The sequence below is a fragment of the Scomber scombrus genome, chromosome 3 (assembly GCF_963691925.1).
Source record: "Scomber scombrus chromosome 3, fScoSco1.1, whole genome shotgun sequence".
Classification (NCBI taxonomy): domain Eukaryota; kingdom Metazoa; phylum Chordata; class Actinopteri; order Scombriformes; family Scombridae; genus Scomber; species Scomber scombrus.
Window position 1 is genome coordinate 16,391,404 of NC_084972.1, and position 22,657 is coordinate 16,414,060.

At 40.5% G+C, this 22,657-nt stretch overlaps 2 protein-coding genes across 5 annotated transcripts; one reads left to right on the forward strand and one right to left on the reverse strand.

The window, feature by feature from the left end:
• Positions 1-11: 11 nt before the first annotated feature.
• ruvbl1 (RuvB-like AAA ATPase 1) lies at positions 12-6,348 on the reverse strand. The gene is made up of 11 exons (XM_062444497.1): positions 5,952-6,348; positions 4,840-4,926; positions 4,591-4,723; positions 2,690-2,841; positions 2,084-2,173; positions 1,307-1,456; positions 1,160-1,223; positions 878-1,076; positions 664-766; positions 486-577; positions 12-405 (listed from the first exon to the last, which is right to left on the reverse strand). Exons 1-11 carry the CDS (start codon positions 6,090-6,092, stop codon positions 246-248), a joined length of 1,371 nt encoding a protein of 456 aa, XP_062300481.1. The 5' UTR covers positions 6,093-6,348; the 3' UTR covers positions 12-245.
• A 107-nt stretch (positions 6,349-6,455) lies between these two features.
• On the forward strand, positions 6,456-17,732 carry eefsec (eukaryotic elongation factor, selenocysteine-tRNA-specific). Of its 4 annotated transcripts, none has more exons than XR_009927869.1 (7): positions 6,456-7,170; positions 9,456-9,663; positions 9,912-10,008; positions 10,333-10,497; positions 11,611-12,252; positions 14,272-16,823; positions 17,016-17,154. XR_009927869.1 is itself a non-coding variant. In XM_062444486.1 (7 exons), the coding sequence occupies exons 1-7, from the start codon at positions 6,867-6,869 to the stop codon at positions 17,195-17,197; spliced, it is 1,755 nt and encodes a 584-aa protein (XP_062300470.1). In that variant the 5' UTR covers positions 6,456-6,866; the 3' UTR covers positions 17,198-17,732. The 4 variants fall into 4 exon arrangements, 1 of the variants encoding a protein (XP_062300470.1); XR_009927870.1 differs by having other exon boundaries at positions 14,272-16,775; positions 17,016-17,151; XR_009927871.1 differs by having other exon boundaries at positions 14,272-16,398; positions 17,016-17,149.
• The last annotated feature ends 4,925 nt before the right edge of the window (positions 17,733-22,657 follow it).

Genomic DNA, 22,657 nt, shown 5'->3' on the forward strand with positions numbered 1-22,657 from the left:
GTGTTTTTTCCTTTTTTATTCAAAAATTATGCTCATTGACAAACAGAATGAATACAAATCAATTAGAACAAGCCTACTACAGTAAATGAGGAGCAAGTAAGGACACTACAATGAGCCATAGTAGAGAGTGAAACAATGCATGAAACAAAGCATGGAACAACGATGGAGAAATTAATTGAACCATGTAACAAATGGCTGATAACACCAGCCCTGGGAGTTGTTAAGAAAAAGTTGGGGATCCAGTTTTATTTCATAAACTTGTGATGTTGATCTTGAAGGATTTTAGCGGAGGACTTTGCATCGTAGAACAGCTCGTTGATTTCCTCTACCTGCTCCCGCTCCACTGTCTCTTTTCCCTGAACCCGGCCCAGCAGGCTGGCTGGGGTCAGCAGCTGCACAGCATACCTGAGAGGAAACAGAAACAGAAAGTGAGACATGCACACACCAACAGTACACAGCCTCCACAATGCATTGTGTATCTCTACCTGAGGGTGGTCTTATTGCCGATCTCTGCCAGGTGTGAAAGTGCATCCTCGCTGATATTGATCCCCTCAGTCTGAGCTCGGATCTTGATGATCTAAAAATCATCAGTCAGTCAGACACCAATGCAAAAACCCTGAAGTCATACATCATACATGCAGATACTTTGATCCTCAGACTTACCTGCTTCATCTCCTGTGGTGTGTACAGCATAGTGCGGATGATCATGACTCTGTCCAGCAGGTCCAGTGGAATCCCATGTGGCGAGCTGATGTCCTCCGTTCCTCTAATGTGCGAAAAAAAAAAGGAAAAAGAAAAAGGGGGACAGAGTTAAACTATGACTTTTACATCTTCGCAAAACACTTAATTCTGTTGCATCAATTTCTAATCTACAAACCTGATTAAACAGTTTCCCCTGTTGGAAGCAAACACGACGATGGGGGCAATGGTGCTCTCCAGCGCTCGGTGGAGGTAGGTGAAGCACTCGATGTCTAGCATGTGCACTTCATCCACAAACAGCACACCAGGTACTAGCTCAGCTACACCTTGGTCAATGTAGCGATTCACCACCTTGTTAATCTCAGCACGCAGCTTATCTGGAATGGTAAAAATGGAAAATGAATCAGTAACAAAACTCAGCTGGTGGAAGCACCTGGTGATGTTTTCAGTTTTTCTCTACCTGTGATTTCTGTCTTTTTGGGCTTCATCAGTTGTCCCATCATGGAGAGAATGTCCTGGCCTCCCTGAGACAAATAATGAACAGTTACTAGGAAAGCAATTTAATGTATGTATGAGAATGTTTTATAGTGCTATTGCAGCTCTGTACCTGGGGCCTGGCATTTGCGACATCTAGGTCGTGCAGCGTTACATCCTGAACTATCTCTTTCTTTTTGTGGACGTCACCTTTGGGCAGTGGCACATACTCCTCGGCCTCCAGGTCAAACTCTGTTGCAAAAGTGTCACAACGACCTTGTCTCTGCAGAAGACACAAGAAAAAAGTCCGTGTGGCCACTGTTTAACAAAAAAACCTGAATGTCTTACATTGCTCCGGAAAACAGTGTAACAGAAGACGGCGCATAAGAGGAGGGCGAGCAGGTGTATGATTGAACCTGGTGCCAGCCCATCGCAGACAGGAGGGATGAAAGAGTTAGAGGAGGCAGGTCATGAGATGGCTGTCAACAGTAACAAATGTGTCGTCCAGCCCTCCGCCTCTGGCCTCTGACTAGAGCCGACCCGCGCCCCCCTGGCCCACCTGCGCCGATTAAAGGAGCCGTCATCGTAGCCTGTCAACACAGACCACAAGCCCCCGCTGCTGCAAGAGGGGCATTGTGGGAGATGGAGAGATAGAGGGAGCGTGAAGAGTTGCAGGAATGAGAGGGGCTCATTCCAGAGTACAGTCGAAATGCAGCAGAGCTTTCATGCAGAGCTGAGAGAGATGAAAGAACGCCACCATGAAGGACAGTGGAGGACATAAAAAAAATACCTACCTTTGGCCTAACCAAGAACAAAATCGAGAATTTTTATTTGAAGTGTTTCATTAGTGAATCTGCTGATCAGAATTTGTGACAATTGTGACAAGTACGAGAAAGTAATATAGTGATACCTTGACAGCTCCACTGTTGGCTTCAATGTAGATGACGTCTCCCACTTCTACACGCTCCTTCTGAAGACTCTCGTAAATGCTGGGATCCAGCTGAGGAAACAAGACAGATTTTTAGTAAAACATTGGTCCATACCTTGTTCATTAGTGTTACATCAAGAGTAAAAAATTTAAAAATCTGAGCATTAATGTCCCCGATGGCATTAGTTTTAATACTAAAATACAATATTTACAGTATTTTGTTTTTCAGGATACTAATGGAGAAGAAGAACAAAGGCATTTATTTATCATTTCAGGTAAGAGTTAAACTGAATTTGGAGATGCTGGTAGGAATCACATCTACACACAACCTGGAAATGACATGTATGTTAATATAATGTGTAAAATAACAAGAGAGCCATAGAAATATTTTAGCTGACGCAAAGTAGCTTGAGAAGTTGATAAACTCTTGATAAATAACACAGTTCCCATCAACTTAGTGGAAGTCATTATTATCATTAATAGTTTATAGCTGTAATATAGATCAATGTTCTTGATGAGCAGCAGTAGCACAAGTGCAAATAAAGAATGAAATGAAAAAAATAAATAAATCATAGCTCCCAATCTGACCTTGAGCTGCTTTGTGCCTTTGCCCGTCTTCAACCCGATGACGACGTGGCTGATGGTTTTTCCATAGCCACCCATGGGATTCTCAGTCTCACAGGGGGTCAGCTCTGTCACCTCCCCTTCATACACCTCCTTTGTTTCTTTGATACGTAATCCTGAAAGGACGACATTACAGTACAGTGTGAGAACTCAATCAGGTCTTTATATTCCTGCTGAAACTAAGACGCCACATCCTTCAAACTACTGAACAATGCATTTTATTACAGAGAGCGTGTGTGTGCGTGTGCCCATTTTCTGTAACATGATTACACTCTTGGTGCCCTTTTGTGCAGCCTGTGGCCCTGAAGATGAGGAGTGCACAGGTGACTGATTCTCAGGGCCACAGGTGTTCAGAAGTAACCTGATTGGATTTCGGCTATCGTATTGGATCAAATCTTGAAAATGGGTTGTTCAAACACAACAAATAAAGGATTCTTAAAATCGGATTAGATCACGTAATCCAGTCTTGATTTTGATCTGGATCAAACCTTCAGTATGTGTTGTTCAAAACTTTTTAGTAGGATTGGGATATCTTTGATCCTAGAGAAGGTGGATTCAGAGTTGATTTCAGGAACAAAATGTAATAAAACTTTAAAATTGTAAATTGGTCAAATAATACAACATTTGTATCATGTTGTATATTTGTTTATATCTGGCACTTGATTGTTTAAATGTTACAGTGATAAAGTAGATAAAGATGACATTAGGCTACCTATTAAGCTTTTCAGTACACTTCAGCAAATGTAAAAATAAAATAACCCCCCAAAATAGCTGTCAATATATATTTGTATATTTAATTTGAACTGTCATTTATCACTGTATATTGATTGTAATAACAGAGGTGAACCAGTAAGAGTAGTTTCTAACAGTTGCATCCCTTAATGCACAGAAGGGTGGATGTTGGTCCGGTCCAATCACAGAGGGTAAACCGGTGTTTGGTAATATTGAAAAGTTTGTATCTGGATCTGGGTAATCCAGTCCAAATGTTGCTTTAAAAAAAAAAAAAAAAAAAACGTTACAAAAGTAAGATGGATTACCTGATCCTGGATAGTAAAATATGGGATTTCAAAATCCGGATCCATCTGATCCAGAATACACTTTTTGAAAAACTGGGTCCAAGCGAGAGAGAAATGCTTAAGGTGGAGACTGTCAGTCACTGCGCTCTTATCGCCATGGTGATGACAACCTCAGAATGAAACCCCCTCCCCACCTGCAGATCATATTCGAGGGGAGGAGCAAAGGTGCTGAAGACCACCTCTCCCTCTACCCAAGCTCCATTTCCTTCCCTGCGACAGGTGCCATCAGCAGTCAGACACCCCCCCCCCAAATCCTTCCTTCCTTTTTATCATCACTCTCATTAATTTGCTGCAGACTGCTGCCTTTCAGCTCATGACAACAGTGTCAGCAGGACACCTTACTGGTCCTTCTTTGAGGGATTGAGTTGAACATGTAAGACTCTTTTAAATCAAAAGCTGCAGAAATGAGAGGCATACCAAGATTCAGAGGCATTTTATTTTTCACTGAACCTACTGATCCAGCTCCAGTAGAATTTAGCCAAGCAGATGGTTTCTGTTTTATGTGCTAAGATTTTTAAATATCTGTTTGTGAAACTAATGCTTTCAATTCAGGACAATGTAAGTGGTGTGGAATTTGTTTCATGTTCATGTTGGTAGAAAGTCTGGTGGTTATCATTTTGTCTGTTTTTTTTCACCTACTGTTGTTTTAGCACTTGCTTTCTCTTGCTGCTATTATGGTCAAATTTTCATGACTGTAAACTCAATGCCCGTCAGCTCAGAGTACATCAAAAACAAAAACTTCAGTCTGCCTTGTTTGGGGGTAGAAACTAAAACCAGAGCAACACTCACCGATGGCCCTCCTGAAATTTTCCATCAGTACTTCTGTTTTTTTAATCTCTGTTGAGTAGACCTCACTGCCGACCATGGGGCAGAAAGGCACCTTGTTTCCCAGTTCCTGCGCTACAGCCAAAGCAAGGGCGGTCTAAAGGGAGGAAAAGCAGAAATGTGAGAAAAGAATCACCAACAACAACATTAATAAACAACAAAAAACACACTCAACAGTTTAACTGCTGTTAATAAATGATCACTGCACATTACCTTTCCTGTACCGGGGGGCCCAGCCAGTAAAACTGCCCTTCCTGACATCTTCTTTGAGCGGATCAGCTCGACAATGATGCCACAAGCCTAGAGAGTGAATATAGCATGTAGTGCCATTTTATATCAACATACAAAAGTACAACACCAATAGGATCTAACTGCAGGGAGGATGGACAGAGTAGTGGGATCTCCTAGTGTCTTACCCTTAAATCAGGTGTTTGTAATGTCCCCTAATTAATAGGTTTATTCTATATTCACGTGTGTTGAATTATTGTAAAACACAACATTTTTCACTTTTTTATGCTACTAGAAATGTACATTGTCTTGTCTGGTTTGACCTGTCCTGTTTGACCACACAATATATTTTAAATCGCATTCAAAACAGAGCCAGTGCAGGTTTATATTTCCACAAATTGAAATCAACTGTAAGCTTGACAGTGGCAGCTCCTGACATTTCCAAACACTGCAATGTCCCCATTTGTACGTTTAACCTGTGCCCACTCTCTGTCCATGTATGTTAATGGTTTGGCATAGTGATCATAAAAAGCTCTTTTTTAAAATTACACATTTTTACAGCTGTGAAAAGGGTTCAATATGCCAACATGTTATCCAAGTGATTGTAGACCCTCTCAAACTCACTGCATTTATCTGTTTACATATTTTAAAACTGGTCCCTTGACACTGAATGTGGACACATACACTTATTATTTGAGATATTAAATGTAGTTTAATTTTCTATGACTATATAGTGGGTCATCCAGTAAAGAAAACCATTGACACATTGCTGTCAGTGTCCGTCTATTTAGCTGATGCAAGTGGCATTCAATAATTATACAAATATGTTTCTATGCTTTTCCGTTCACAAATCAAAAACGGAGCTCGGTAATAGTTTAAAAAGGGGAAATAAATGAATGGAAATATGATTTTAGGGTGGATTTTCCCTTTAGCTCATCTCTGACCTGAGCGTTAAACAGCGACACCACAGGGCTGACGCAACTAACACATTATCACCTGCAATGAGCTAAATAATCCTTGCAGAAACCATTCAGCTTTTGAGTCATCCAACCAAACACTACATTAATAACTTAACTTCAGTGCAACGTCAATATTACCTCTCTTGCAGCCTCCTGGCCGACCAGACCACATGCTGACTGTTTAGCATTCCCGGCCTCGTCTAGCCCGAGTCCTTTGACATGACTGTGAGAGGCGATCCGCTGAGTTTTTGTGGTGCTTTTTACCTCCTCGATCTTCATAGTTGTGCATAAATATGTGATGTAAAAACTGCAAAGTGGGTTTAAGACAAAATAATGGCTTCCTGTGCCTCAGACTATTTCTCACCGCCGGAATCGGCGCCGAAACTCAAAACACAGGAAAAGCGGTTTCCATGTGGGTTACTAAGGGGAAAATCGACGGAAGTGATACCCTGTAAGTACCGCCTATTTAGACTTTTATGTAAAACGATTGGACCATGCTGATCAATGCTACATTTTAATTGGCTAAAGCTCACGTCAATAATTTTCACACCATGGTAACCCCGCCCATGTAGCTTTCATTTCCGTTTGTGTTTCAGTTGCCTTGTCGTAGTAGAAACTACTAGAAACTTGTCAGTGAGTAAATACTAGGTTCAAATGAGTGTGAAACATAGCAGATAGAGGGCTTACATCGCCATAGCCACATTTTGTAATTAAGTTTTAATCAAAGAACCATTACATTGAGTTAGTTTCCCTCTTTTTTAAACTTTTGTTAGCTACTGAAACAACGTTCTGCTTTAGCATGATGTTGTCCTGAGGATTGAAAGCAGATAAGACTTTTATCTCAACTACCGAGCTAAAGTCATTTATAGCTGTATATCATTTGTAAGCCACACGGTAACTAGGAAGCGTGTTCTTTAAAGTGTTTTGGTTGTAATTAACGAATGTCAACGAAGGGAAAGATTATTAGCAGCAGTAATAGCCGCCCGATGTTCACACTGTAGCTCAGTTCAAGGTTCAATTTAGAGTAAAGAAAGACAGTCTCGTTACGGCAAAATGTCAGACTCCGCTGGCAGTCGGACCAAAACATTAAATTTCAACGTCGGGGTGCTCGGGCATGTCGACAGCGGGAAGACGTCGCTTGCCAGGTCGCTGAGCAGCACCGCCTCCACGGCCGCCTTCGACAAGAACCCGCAGTCCCGTGAGAGAGGCATCACGCTGGACCTGGGCTTCTCCTCGTTCACGGTGGACCTCCCGCATCATCTGCGGGACAGCGTTGCACAGCAGCAGTATGACAGCCTGCAGTTCACCCTGGTAGACTGTCCGGGGCATGCCTCTCTGATTCGGACTATTATTGGAGGTGAGATTCATAATTATATGCACTATTTTTTTTTTGGTAACAATAATAAGAAAAAAAAAAGTATTTCTATTGAGCCTCTCAAAATCCAAGGTGCTTCACAAAACACGATACCATAAAATCTACTGCAGGGGTCACTTTACCAGAATAAGACAGTGGCCTCAGATTCTTGGACCCTACTGTGGGTGCAAAAATAGCAAACATAAAACTAAAAATGTAAAGATCATCATACACAGAAAATGTAATGAAACAGGGATTCCAAGAAGTGCTCAAACATAGAGAAATAAAACAAAATAGAAAAAGAACAACATAAACGTATTTGAGTAGGCACTTTGTTGATGGGTAGGTACAGTAGTGCAAGTTATATTGTATGATGGTACAGACAACAATAATTGATCATACCTCACTTTCTAGTTCCTCACCTAGTTGGTTATGTAACACAGCTACCCTAAAACATCCTGCGGAGTCTGTCACAGAGAGGAGTTGGTTCAACCTGATGGTCATATTGGAGGCTGTAGTGTGTGTGGTGCTATGGGGAGGTAATTTTTTTTGTCTGTCATTACATCAATGAGTTTAGAGCAAATATTACAGACAACCCTCAGTGTACTAAACATTGTAACCTTAATGAAGGTAGGATGGGTGGCTGTCATATTAGACTGCATTAGTTTTAGTGGTATTTCATTAGTTATGTGTACCTAATACACTGTTCTTTGATACGACCCGAAAATAGTAGTTATCAAATCATGTAGTGCTGTATATCTTCACTGTTTAATAATAAAGTACTTTCAGAGCGCTTGGGTAGTTGAGTGGTTAAAACGTGTGCCACATAATCACAGTGTCCCTGGTTCGAATTAGGCAAGGGACCTTTGCTGCAGGTCATTCCCCTCTCTCCCTGTTTCCTGTTGGCCTCTATGCCACTACTGCACTCACAAAAAAAAATACTATCAGAATTTGATAGATACACAATGATACACTGCAATAGCAGCATCTATTAGACAGTGCACATAGCCATAGCCTTTCTGACAGATACACATCTGCATGTATGTAAAAATCATTCAAATCAGCCAAAATGTGGTAAATACTTTAACTGCCTAAAGGCAAAAAAACCAACAACCCACAAAACAAATGTAAGTCTTTTCAAGATTAACAGGAAACTATATATAATAATAAAAAGCTAATTGTTTTGTTAAGTCCATAATCACACACACACTGCTTGGTGCCAGAGGATGGCAGAATAAATTGCAGTATTTCCCATCTTTTGTGCTAAATGTGCATATAGTAACAACTACATTTTGGTACACTGAGCCTGAAGTTATTCTGTGTAGAGTTATAAGTAGACCTCTGACACTGAAGTGACTGTATTGGATGATGCTTGTACCATCTCGTCATGCTCAAATTTTAAATTCCCAGCAGAGGGCGCCTTCTCTCTGCAAGTAGTTTGACAGATTATGACATATTGAACTGGACTGTGAGGGAGGAGAAATGACTACAGTGCTGACTACTTACAGAGTGACCACAGGTCACTAACTCAGAGGGACATGGTGGATTACCTGCTTTCTCTTTTACTCCTCCTTCTTATTTGTCACACACCTAAGACATTAGATCCCACTTTTTAAAATGCATGGAGCATAATTGGATATTAAACAGATTGCTGGTGAAGTAATGGGCTTGTTACATAGGCAGTGAAACACCAAATGTTGCTGTGTCGTGTAACCAACATGCTAAATGAAACCTATGAGCCAGTGGGGTGGCACATGCTATAGATTAGGGAGGAAGGAAAGTGCAGGGATCAGGGTATGTATTAAACTTCCCCTCTTGTCCCATGTGGGGAGAGCACAGGAAAGAAAGGGAGCCAAATGGAAGGAGAGAAAAGAGGGGACCACAGGAAAGAGAGACTGCCAAAGTCAGGAAAAGAAAAGAGGGAAAGGAAAGACAACCAAGTGAGCTGCAGCTCTAATTTCAACCCTCTAGCCCTTTATTCTCTCTTTGCTTTTGTGCACCCCTCCCCTAATTTCTCTTCTTGTTCTACTGTTTTTCTTGGGTGTCTGTGTCCATTCCTGTTTGTATTGCTGTTGTCGGCTTCATAGTTGATATCACACTGAGGTGGATGAATCAATAGACAAAACCACCCAAACCTTTTCTCAAAGTATTTATTATAGCATGCCATATTAAACTTGTATAGGTGTATAACAAGAATGTTAATTACTGTGCCATGTGAGTTTTATTCCATGTAAGTAATATTTAGTATCTCCTTGATGATTTAAACACATTTTTTGCATCTTTTCTAGGTGCTCAAATCATTGACCTGATGATGCTGGTGGTGGACGTGGTGAAAGGGGTGCAGACTCAGACTGCAGAGTGTCTGCTTATAGGAGAGCTGACCTGCCCTCGCATGGTGGTGGTCTTGAACAAGATTGACCTCCTGCCAGCCAACAAGAGACAGAGTGCCATCGAGAAAATGACCAAGAGACTGCACAAAACACTGGAGAGCACCAGGTCTGCATTTAAGTCAAATGCTCAATATGAAGAGGTGTAGGAGGAAGTCTGAGTCCAGACAGTTAAATAGGTTAGGGCAGCCTGTGTACCTCCCACGATTTCATCTCTTGTCAAACTTCCTTCTTTGCTAACCATTCTGTCTCCTTCTCTGTTTTATTTATCAATACAAATAGTTTAAATTGTTTTAATCATTGCTTCAGCATTAAAAGCATGAAGTAATTTCAACATCACTATTTTCTATTGCCCAGATTTAAGGATTGTCCAGTGATTGCTGTGGCAGCGAAGCCTGGAGGCCCAGAGGCTGCTGAAACAGAGGAGCCACAGGGAGTGCCAGATTTAATAGAGGTGAAATCTGGAAACACACTGAAGCCCGTCTGATGTTACTAATGTTGCTCAAAACAGCACATAACTGTGCTATTTGTCAGTTGACAAAAAATAATAAGAGTAATTCTCGACTGTGTGTACTTCATGTCCAATCAAAACTAACGACAGAATACTTTATTTGTGCGGGTATGTTACTTTTTGCAGTGCTTATCGGACAGTGCTAACAATGAAGTTGGTGTTTTTTTATCAGGGTTCATATATGTGTATTTCTGTTGCTCGAGTCACGCGACAGAAGTTATCTTTCCACGTGTGTCTCACTTCTATCCTTTTTGGTTTTTGTTGCAGCTTCTGAAGACACAGACATACCTTCCTCAGAGAGACCCTGGAGGTGACTTTCTTATGGCTGTGGACCATTGCTTCTCCATCCGTGGTCAGGGAACAGTCATGACTGGGACCATCCTACAGGGGTCGCTGGCCATCAATGACACAGTGGAAATTCCAGCGCTAAAGGTACGCTGCAAAGAATGCACATTAATTCTGAATTTATGATATTTACAAGCAGGCAACATATCATAGCGCTGGAAATGCTTTTGTGGAACAGCGTTTCGGAAGTTCAGAAGTTGACTGGATGTGGGCAGACAGAGGGAGGGATGGCCGGGTGGGTTCAGAGGATGTGTCAGTTTAATGTGAGGGAAGGATGAGGGGACTGGGGGAGGAGGGGTGGTGGGCTGGCAGCATAGGAGTTTAGTAATTTAGACCAGATGCAAACTTTCAGTCGGGCTCAGCAGATTTATCTGCAGTTATCATATTCACCTCTTGGTGGCAGCATATGGCTAAATGATCAGTCGCTGGTGATGGTGTTTTGATCTGAACCACTACTGTTGACTTTGTCACTGTGTGATAAAAGACAACAAAAACAAATACAGTGACACTGTGGTATGTCAGATACAGCAATCACTGATGGATATATTGATAGGTAATCAGATAAATAACTTTTATTTCTAAATTTGTGTATTTTATCTTTTTGTCAGTGCTTTATATTTAATTAAATATGATTTTTTTTAAACATAAAAACTGCCATTTTCCTAATAGATAAAGCTCATACAGTAACTTGCACTTAAATTTGGACATTGGTATGACAATTATTTTATAGAAACAATATATTTTACAAATGACCCTGACAAAAATAGTCTAAATGGTTGTGCATGTTCAATTAGCTGTTGACTTAAGTGCATATTTTAATTAAAAAAAACAACAACAACAAAGTACTAAATCAAGCCATCTCACTTAAATATGTTATAAATCATCCCTGTAATGAGGATATATTACACATACGTTTTTTAATTTATCACATGCTGCATTCCATGTTTAGTTGTTTTAAAAGTAACTTATACTTGAAGAAATGATTGAAAATGTTAGAAAAACATTTAAACATGTATGGGTATTAAAATCAACCTATATTTCCTATTTTGTGAAAAGAGATTTATTAACTTTAAGCAGCAGAGTTTCAATGTACTGAAGTGTAATGTATGTACATTGTTCTTAAAATGATTCATAGAAATCTTTGTTGTTTAAATTATTATTGTCATTTATTTATTGTCCCTCTGTGCTCTCTCACATCAGGTGACCAAGAAGGTAAAGTCGGTGCAGATGTTTCGGAAGCCAGTGTCTGGGGCCATGCAGGGAGATCGTGTGGGTGTGTGTGTGACACAGTTTGACCCTAAACTGTTGGAGCGTGGTGTAGTGTGCACCCCAGGGTCCCTGCGCACCCTCTATGCAGCTGTCATCTCCGTCAGGAAGATAGGCTACTTCAAGGGCTCTCTTTCCACACGTGCCAAGTTTCACATTACAGTGGGACATGAGACAGTCATGGCGAGGGTGGCCTTCTTCGGCCTGCCACCTGTGGGTGCCTCAGAGCCCCCTTCAGACACTAAAGCACCTCCAGAGGCGTGCTCACTAGAAACGCGCTTCACCTTTGACAGGGAGTACTTCTACCAGGACCAATATCTGACCGGTCAGGGAGAGGCAAACTCAGGACCCGACCCAGAGCAATGGGCTTTGTTAGAGTTTGAGCGACCAGTCACATGTCCCTCACTCTGCCTTGTGATTGGCTCCAAGCTGGACACAGACATCCACGCTAATGCATGCCGTTTGGCCTTCCAAGGCTGTCTGCTGCAGGGGTTTGAAGATAAAGGCTATGCTGAGACCACCCTGCTTCGCCTGCGCATCTACAAAACCAAACACAAGGAGGGACAGGTGGAAAGGGTGAGTGAACATGAAACTGTTTGTCTGTTATTAAAAATTGTCTTTTTCCAACTCTCCATTTTTCTGCTTAACCTTGAACTTTGCCCTTGATTCTCTGCCCTATCTTTCACCTTGTTCTCCGCTCTGATTCTTCTTTGGATGTTTCTCATTGCTGGTGGCACTGGAGCGTGGCTCTCAGACAGAGCCCCTATTGTATATTCATAAACAGACACGTACACACAAACAAGCTTGCATATGCAGCCCTGGTGAGCAGTTTTTGAGGCATGGGCGGTATGCATGCCTTAGCATGTGCTGTGACACAGAGGTGTGTGTGGGTGGCCGTCTGACGCCACTTGCCCTGTCTAGCTATCAGAGGCTGGAGCTGTTTGGACACACCTGAGTGGCACAGGAATACCCACATGGCTCTGTGAGTTTACCTGACTCCCTGGTTCTCTCTGGGCCAGCATATTTCTCTCTCTCACTCTACTCCTCTCTGGATGTTACATTCTGTCCTGAGTTATAGTTCATCATACTGATCCATATCTCATCTAATCAAATATGTTGTTTTCTTATTGATCTAACATCTGATTATTCAAAAGGTCTACAACCTCTAATAACAATCCTCAGGATTTTATTGATAGCACTACTCTTATTGATAGTTCTTATCTGTCCAGTAATTGATTAATACTCTTCTTTTTAAGTTCTGTGTAAAACAAAAATAGCACAGTAAAGTTACTATATAAACTTCATCTCCTTTGAAACACAAACTAAATAAAATTAATAATATTTCTGACATCAAAACACTGAATGAAAGAATCTAGAAAATAGAAATCAGCCACTATCGCTCCACATTCATCCTGTCCTCCTTTTACTGTTAATGTAGCTTAGTTTTCAAGAATTTGCTAACTTTTAAGATACTGTATGTGGCTAATAAGGCTAAAGAGTTAGGCTATAGACTGTTCATAACAGTTTTATATTTGCAAGTCAGCTGTTGAAAAAATTGCTTTACTGGGAATGTCATTCTCTGGTTTCCTCAATATCTGATAAAAGCTGAACAAAGTTCTTAGAAACTTTAAACCAGATCCTATTGAGAACTGAGTTTCTGGAGGCATCTCATTCTGTAAATGCACTGGAGGTGTTATTCTGCAGGGTACAGTTAAGTTTATCTGTGTGCACCCTCATGCATGGGTCATATTCAGGTCAGGGGTCAAGTGTGTGAACTAGTTTCCCGCTGTTAGCACCTCAGGCTGTTGACAGCTCCACTCACTGACTCAGGAGTAGAACAGCGTGTGCAAGAGGTCAATGCTGGTCATGTGACATTACATTTACTGTTTATCTGTCTCCCAGAATGAGGCAGTTATGTTATAAGACTAAAGAATTCCTTTTCGTAAGGACACATTACTAGCATTGTTCAGATATGACGGTCTCAACCAGTCACTATTCATACGGTCTGTCAGACGTGTATAGCAACTGTATTTTTTTTATCAGCGCATCAGTCACGCTTGAGGGACGTCAGGGTCAAATGTTCAAGAATGAATAAGGGTTAGGCAGAAGAGAGAGGAAGAGCTGGTGGTGGTGGGGGGTGAGTTGGAGACAGAGCGGTGCCCTCCTGTTATCAGATTAGTGGCCTGTAAGATCGACTTAGTGATGGATGATAAGCAAGAAATACAAACAAATATAGCATAAAATGTGCAGGGGGATGAAAGAGAGAGTGCGAGACAGCCAGGCGGCGGGCCTCGAAGAATGCAGCTTACAGCGAACGGTGTGGTTGATGAGGGCGCAGGATGGAGGGTGAGTTGTTCTTCCTCACCCTACCATGATGGCAGAAGGAAATAATGGCAACCCGCAAGATCTAGGCATCAGAGGAAGGAAATCAAACGAAAACTCATCCAGACATATTTACAGTCGTAATGAGATCATATGCTTTTTTGCTCATATGCACCATTTAACAAGTACTTCTAATCATGTTTTATGCTTTCATTTTTATCAGTCATTAGTGCTGCAGTTCATAAGTCTCTTTCCCTCTCTTTTTGCTCTCAGGTTACTGATGATTACACTGTGATCGGCCGTAACCTGTTCAAGAAGGAGACCAACCTCCAGCTCTTTGTGGGGTTGAAGGTCACGTTGTCGACAGGTGAGACCGGCGTTATCGAGGGCGGGTTCGGACAAAGCGGGAAGTTTAAGATTCGGATACAAGGTAAGGATTTATCAGATGCATTTCAGTTATGTTGCTTACGTCTCCCTCTTCATCAGTACACGTACCAAAACTTTCTCCGTCCGTCTTTTGATTTTGGGGGCTCTGCAGGACGGTTTTCAGGATGTGGTAAGAGTGGTAGGCCTGACATCCCGAAACACATTCCCAGGATTCCTCTGGGGATTGCCTGTATTCCGGGGGAAGTCTGTTCTGTGTTTATTTTACCTTCTGTTGCTCCAAACCCACGGCTCCACACCGGGAGGGAAGAGAAAACAAAAACATTTAGAAAGAGAACCTCACCTACATCCTCTTCACTGCCTCACACTTGAATACTTGAAAGTCTCTGACATACGGATACACACATCCTCACATATGAACATAATGCATACATTCAGTGGTGTTCATTTGAGACTCTGTCAGGCTTCAGAGGGAAGATAGCACTACTCTGCTGCTGATTGGGGGTTTGTCAAGCTTTAGTTTTAGGTTTTAGCCTTTTGCAGGTTCTACATTTGAGTAATGGCACTGTATGTACAAATTGCTGTTTCTAAAAAGGCCTCAACTGTTTGAAATCATTTTATCCCATTTCTGTGTAAATATATAAACTTGTATGGGTGTGTTCTCTTTTCACACACATGAATGTGATAGAGAGAATGAATGAATTAAAAATGTCTGCTTTCATACAGATTGAAAAATACGTTTCTGTTGCTCATATCTGCTGCGTCATTTATAGGGCTGCAAATAACAATTATTTTCATTATTGATTAATCTGTTGGTTATTTTCTTGATTATGCAGTTAATCTTTGATCTATATGTTTTTTAAAAAGCCATCACAATTTCCTGAAGCCCAGAGTAATACCATCATATTGCTTGTTTTGTTCAACCAACAGCGCAAAACAATGAAATATTCATGTTCCATACAGAGAAAAGCATTAAATCTTCACAATTGAGAAACTGGAGTCAGATTGTTTGGTATTTGTACAGCAATAACATAACAATTAAGCAATTATTAAAATAGTTGCTGATTCATTTTATGTTGATTATGTTATGTTTATTGCTGTTTCATTAGAAATAATGCACAGTTTAAGTGTTTGCAGAGATAGTTATAAGATATTCTGACCACTTGTACGAACTTAATTTAAAGTTCTCAGTTGAACAACAGTGAATACAGTTACTGTAACCTATTGTGATGCAGTCTTTATAGTGACACTCAGAAACTCATAAAGAAGTCTCTCAGTCTCTGTTGTTATAATCTCCTTCCTTCTTCCTTTCTGTACCAGCATATGTATCGATGTGCTACCACATATATAACTCAGTATAGGTTTTATTACAATGAGTTATATAAAAGTCATAAGGGGCTGTGCAGGTTTTCAGTGGGTGTAGAGGATAGTGAGATTATCAGTGCTCCATACACTTATCTGGTCTACGAACAGAAAACACAGTGGCGTTATGTTGCCCTTCAACAAGTACATTTTCTGCCACCTTGGCAGATGACTCGGTCCTATATGTACTACACTAAACTTTATTTTGACCCATATTTGTGCTTGTTGGATGTTAAGTTTGGACGCTGTCAGATAAACATACTGTGTCATGTACACGTGTCACTGATGCCTCATGCTTAACACAGTCATCTTGATTTCTAGATTCTTCATCAGCCATAGTCCCATTACCTGCATTCTTAATCTGTGCAGGAATTTGAAGATATAATTGTATAATAATGGATGTTTGTTATTTACAGACAAATTAATTAGAGAACAAATGTGTAAAGCAGTGTTCCTTAAGTGTCATTTGTATGTGAACACAAATCCATCAAGTTTGTGTGTGTGTGTGTGTGTGTGTGTCTTTTGTGGAGTTAAATGGATGTTTTCAGCTGATCATAGATAACAAGGAAGAGATTTCTGGCGGTGCTGCAACCATAACAACCCTCACATTGGCATAACGATAACAAGAAGAATGCTGGCGCCGTTGTACGTGAGGTCAGACAGTCAGCGTGTAAAGCAATGAACCCAGAACATTGCTTACCTTCCGTGTGCAAAACCACAAGCAAACAAGCAGCCATTTTCCATAGTCGTCGCAAACAGTAAAGATATGATGGCACAGAGTGAGTCTGTGGTGGATGCTTAAGTAACATCAGACTGCAACTCCGTGTTCACAGGAAACAGCTCAGTAGGGCTGAGAACGAGGCCCAAGTGAGAGAAGAATCATGAGTTTAGGTCGAAGCATAAATAGGAGGAACAATACTGCAGTGTGCATGTCAGGATGGGCCAGACTAGTCTCGAGGCAACTGAGACCTGGTTCTCTGCACATTTTCATCAGTTACATCAGGATGACGAAGGCATCAGTTGATCTTGAGGTCAGCACACTGAACAGCACTGATACAGCACCTGCTGCGCACATAACAGTGAGGAAAAGATCTCTATCATGTATCAGATATACCTACACTGACTTGATTAAGTTAACCTGAGTACTGCATATTAGAATCTAGATTCATTACATAAAAGAATCTATTTATATGATGTTTCTTGATTGTTGTTTTTTTAAATAATAGATAATCAACCCCTTTGCTTGACCTTTCTGTTTATCTTTTCCTCAGATGGTCTTCTCCCAGAAACCAAGCAGTTGTTATCCTCTACCTCTAAGAAGAAAGGGAAGGGAGGGAACAAAGGCGGACCAGCAAACGAAGAGGAGCCCAAAGCTGATTCTCAGCCTGTTAGCATTCACTTGCATTTCAAGCGCTATGTCTTTGATCCCCATAAGAAGATGGTGCAGTCGTGACCTTTGTTGCACAACTTTCACACTGACACTGTGTGGCAGTGCTGGAGACAGGGAGAGGACAGCTTCAGAGGTCTTTTATAGGCGAGGGGAATACTGGCCTCTGTATCAGGGGTTTGTTCACTTTTGTTGCCTCTTTTTCTGGGGATGGAAACAGTTTGCTGAAATGCAATGATCGCACAACACTGAATGCATGTGAAGCAGTTATTGTTTTATCTCCATTTATGGAGATGGAAGCTGCTCTGCTTTTGAGTTGTCTTACATAATCATACCTCAGTTAAATTCTGATTTGATTTGCTGCAAACCTTTCTGTCTTACTAATTCAGCAGATCCGTAATTGCCATGATCACATGATCCCACATTCACAAAATAATCGCAGGTTTCTTCAGATCTCTGAACTGCTGTTGCAATATTTTTCTTCTCAATTTAATTTCTTGTAATGGAGGTTTGTAGAGGTGCAATTTTTTAACCCTGAATAGCAATTATATCAGAGGTATCTAGAGTTGAATTGCAGAAAGACAAATAAAGTAAACCCATCCTGAAACTCTGTTTCTGACTGTTATTTTCTGTATAAATGTCCTTCATCAAATGAGTTAATGATAGCAGTGAACGTAGTTGTCTCACACAATAAGATTAATTCATTAGCAGCAATGTGCAAAACTTTCACTACAATGCCAGTCACAGTTTGTATGTGCTGTACCTGCTGCTGCATATGTGCAATAGCAGTGAGATTCTGCATTAACATATCATATTACAGTTTCAGTACACAAATACATACTGAACCCAAAACCCTAATGTGAGTCTAGTCTGTGGTTCTCTGGTCAGTTCTGCTGTCATCAGTAATCTACAGCATAATGGGCACATTTTCCTTATAATTTCCTAAATAGGTTTACTTAATGTCATGCTCTATCTAGAATTTTTTTTAATTCATGTACAACCAGAACCGCCATTAACATCCATACAAAGTGTACCTACTACTGTAGCATGCAGTTTGAAACTGCCCACTGAATCGTATTAAACTGTAGTGCAGAAGCAATCTCAATATACTGTAGGATGTAAGTCACAGAAATGGCATCTCTTTATTCATATTCATCAATTTGCTGAATTTCTAGTGTGTGCACTGCTATTCTAAATCAGGAAAACCTTTTTTATTTCTTGAATTAACAATAAATGAATCCATCATAATGGATTATTTGGAGATGAACATCTACCGTGTGTGTCTCAGTGCGTTTCACTATCACCCATATGTTTCACCATGTGTTTGCATGTGTCTTTTTCATTTTTGATTGAGTAAACAATGGAAAACAATAAGAAAGAGCAGTTTTTTAAACGGTTGTTATTGGGTGATTGATGGTGTGATTAATCAACCAGTTACTGAGAACTGTACAGTGTGAAATGATCATGTCTTGTCTACTGTATGTGTTTCCATCCCGTCCCAGAGGTGTTTCGGGGTGGGGCAGAGAGAGTGCAGGACACTCGGTATGTAGTGGATGATGTCAGCAAACTGTCCCTGTGAACAGCGACTCTATCTCAGCAGGAATCTGTGGAAATTGGAGAGAGAGGGGGAGGAGGGAGGGAGGAGCAGGAGCAAGAGGGGACACTGGAAGGATTGTTCCTCTGAGTGACAGTCCTTTTAGTCTTATCTCCTTTCGTTCTTCTTATAGAAAACCAGACAGGAAAAAAAAAATCTGTCGCTTTTTACTCCTGTATGTCTCCAATTTCTCTTTCTCGCTCCACCCCCTTCTTTCATTCTCCATCCATTCTAGTTTTTATTGAAAACCCATTTCTCTGTCTGTTACTGGTCTCAATATCCCATCATGAAACAATAAAGGAAATCATTTGTAGATTCTTAAATATTTCCCATAAATTCTTAATTATGTGTTATTGCTGCAATATAATCTGTTGGAGATGGATACAAGAGGGTTTTTTAAATTGAGCAACTAGTGTTGGTATTATCTGCTCCAGATCTAACATCTTATCATTCTTCAAACAATAAAAAACACCCACTGACATATTAATTAGCTAAAAGCTATAGTTGTGTCTTGCTTCTCAAAAGAAATATGTATTACACCTTTATATAATTGTAAACACTGAATCAATTTGCCAGTGCATCTTTTTAGAAGATGATTATTTTCATCCTCCTTGTCTTGATAAAGATCCTCCTGCTTTTCATTAATACAGACGCGGGAGTGTGGGTGTGGTGCGTTTCCCCCAGTATGTTTTAACATGCATGGTAATCCTGTTGTCTGTGCGTCTGTGCGTGTGTGTGTGTGTGTGTTTGTGTGAGAGAGAGAGAGAGAGAGAGAGTCACTACAGTCCCTTCTGAGCTTAGGTGAGGAGGTTTGGGTGGACTGTATAATCCGCTTTTAGAGACGTAGCTGATTATGACGGGAGGAGACAGACAAGGAGACGGTGGAACTGCAGCTGGGAGTGTGTTCTCACCTCAGCTCATCACACAGACTCACCGTCAGTGAGACAGACACCTGACATGGGGAAGTGATCACAGTTCATGCTGAGACACTCTGATTACAACATTTTGGCCTGTACATGGGGCCCAGTGCTCATATCTTTAACTACTATTTCCCATATGACTCTATCATTTTGTCTTTTTAAATTCCTCCTCTTCACTCTTGTGATAACACACGCAGCCACGATGAGTTTCTTTCAACACCCCTGTCCTTTTTGTTTTTTGCTGGTAAGAGGTCAGCCAGGAGTCGAGGGTCAATGTCTGAGCTCCTGAATGTTTATAGATGGGAAATGGTCATTGACTAGCAGAGATAACAGGCATCTTTCTGTGAGAGAAAGAAACAGAGGGGAAGGGAGTAGAAGACGGATAATTGACAAGGCAAAGGAGGAGGGCAAGAAAAAGAGTTTTAAATGTGGTTCAAGGCAGAGAAGATTGAAAAGACTAATTAACAGCCATTTGACTGATAAATGGGTGCAACATTAATTAACAATTTAACCAGTGGGGATGTAGTTAGGCTGCTCTTATATTACTGTCTCACTCCATACTATTATATGCCCTCCTCCTACCCTGTTTGATGGTGTATTTTCTTTTGCTCGAAAGCAGCTCCAGAAACTCTTTTTTTCCCCACATTTCTCTATGGTTTAAACACCAAGAGCTCGGTTCAGTTGTTGGTGTCAATCCTCACCAAGCTGCTATATACAATCACCATTTTAACAGTATCACCTCCCTCTGACAAAGATGATATTTATTGCTGATTATTTGATGACAGAAGCTGTGCTTTGCTATCAGACAGCTGCACCGCACTAATGAGCGCAGACACTGATAGAATCACCCTCGGCCCCCTCACTCCTCTCAACCCTCGCCTGCAAATATAATTAGCCGTGATTAAAATGGGCATTGTTTAATTAATACCACTGCAGCTTCTTTCAGTCGACTTCTCCATTTCCGGCACTGCTTATCTCCCACCCAACCCCCCATCAGCTGTGGAAGTCTTCTTAGTTGTTTTGTTTTTTGACTTATGCCTGTGTGAATCGTGAGCATAATTTATAAGCCTGCCTATGTGATTAAGCTATATCGTTACTTTCTTTCACTGCTCTTAAAATAGTTTTAAATTAAGTGTATCTCTGGTGTTGTTAGAAAGCTCAACTAATGGAGTATTGTCATGCATTAAAAAATTGCCTCATGTAAAGGTAAGGAAGTATTTGTAGCAAAATATTAATAGTAACCCAACAACCCTTAATTATTCATATTTATGTTTTTATCATTATTGTATAAGCAGTTTTCTGGACTTTTAAAAAAATAATATAAAAAGTGAGTCAAATTTCAGCTTTTACGTCACCCTAAAAAGGAATTTAAACAAGTTTTATTACATTTGCATGTTCTATAAATGAGACCCGAGAAGAAGGAAAATAACCAACCTCTGAACATCCTTTTCTTGTATGTTGACAACAGATCCCAGACTGTCAGTGCGTCAGCCTCTGCACTGATAGTCTGTCCCTCAGTACACTGTGCACTCTCAGTCTTAACTGGAGTGATTGGATTTTGACAATGGAGTATTTTTTGTGAACTGAGTATTGCAACAAAGACGGAAACCTCTGAGCATCTTTATGACTCTGTTCCAATAATTACAAATTAACTTCTCTACTGCATGGCAATAGTAAACTTTTACACCTTTAAAAATATACAAATTGTTCTGGACTATCTTTATTCCTGTGTGTTCAGATAGACCAGATTCAATATGTATTTAATAGTTTAATATGTTGCTGTACTGTGTTGTACTTCAAAAATGGCTCAGATTTTTGAGTTTGATAGTGATTGTAGTCTCTAAGTGTGCCATACTTGTTCTATCTTGTAGTCTTACATTGTGTGACTTGACATGTTCTGATCACTATTGTTTATGTTTTAATTTGGTTCTGCCTCCTTGTTTTAGCAGTTCACCGTTTTTCATTCTACCCCTGCCAATATTTTTGGTAAAGCTTTCAACACACTATCCCTTGTGAGATTGAGCCATTATTATCAGTGGATGATTATCTAACTAAATTCAATATCATGTGCATTTCCTCCAATGAAAACCAGGAAAACTAAACACGTGGATATATTAAAACATTTGTACTGTAAGACGTAAATGTGGTAAATCAGCGTGTCAGTGGAAGGCCTCTAAGTTCCCTGGTCCCCATGAGGACCTTAAGGATCTGTTGAAGCTTTTTAATACAAAGGTTAAAAACTCTACACATGACTACTTTTCCCATCTCGTTGAATCAAATATTTCTAATCCCAAAGTGCTTTTTAACATTGTAAGCTATGCCATCCCCCTGTTCCTATGCTACTCCTAACACAATTAGTTTTTGCACTTTTTTATTCAAAACATTTCCCTCACCTGTAGATCCCCTGTCAGTTTGTTTACTCACTAGGCCTAATACTTGTCTCGATCTCTTCAACCCCTCAACCTACACTGCTGGAAATTGTCAACAAAATTAACCCCTCCTCCTGTCCTCTGGACATTCTCCCTCTTTGCTTTTTATACTGAACATTTTAGGTAGCTCTCTTTCCTCTGGTACTGTACACCGCAATTTGAAAAATGTGCTTGTTCAACCCGTTAAAGAAACCCAGAGTCCTAGAGAAGATTGTTGCAAATCAACTTTTAGCCTTTATAAATGAGAATTTTTTCATTCAGCTTTTAGAGCTTACCACAGTACAGAAACTTCAGTGGATCACACCATCCTCTTGTTTAAAGAGGTGGATGGGCATCAGTGGCATGGTCTTTGAATGGTGTAAGTCATACTTTAGGGACAGGACTTTCAGTGTTGATATTGCTCAGTGTAGGTCTTCGAACTTTTCTTCAGGGTTCAGTGCTTGGCCCGATTCTTTCATTAACATGCTGTCTTTGGGACATCTTATAAGATCACCCAATATCAGTTTCCATTTTTACACAGACGATACCCAGGTTTACCTAAGCTGTGACCCTGATAACTTCAATTAAATTTCCTTACTTATAA

What these genes read in the sequence shown, in the direction of transcription:
- ruvbl1 (XM_062444497.1), bottom strand. Translation starts at nt 6,092, where the DNA reads ATGAAGATCGAGGAGGTAAAAAGCACCACAAAAACTCAGCGGATCGCC. An exon ending in AAATTTCAGGAGGGCCATCG is followed by an intron (nt 2,842 to 4,590) that starts GTGAGTGTTGCT and finishes TCGTCCTTTCAG; the next exon opens with GATTACGTATCAAAGAAACA. An exon ending in CCAACAGTGGAGCTGTCAAG is followed by an intron (nt 1,457 to 2,083) that starts GTATCACTATAT and finishes TGTCTTCTGCAG; the next exon opens with AGACAAGGTCGTTGTGACAC.
- eefsec (XM_062444486.1), top strand. Translation starts at nt 6,867, where the DNA reads ATGTCAGACTCCGCTGGCAGTCGGACCAAAACATTAAATTTCAACGTC. An exon ending in GAGTGCCAGATTTAATAGAG is followed by an intron (nt 10,009 to 10,332) that starts GTGAAATCTGGA and finishes TTTTTGTTGCAG; the next exon opens with CTTCTGAAGACACAGACATA. An exon ending in GTTTAAGATTCGGATACAAG is followed by an intron (nt 14,429 to 17,015) that starts GTAAGGATTTAT and finishes TCTTTTCCTCAG; the next exon opens with ATGGTCTTCTCCCAGAAACC.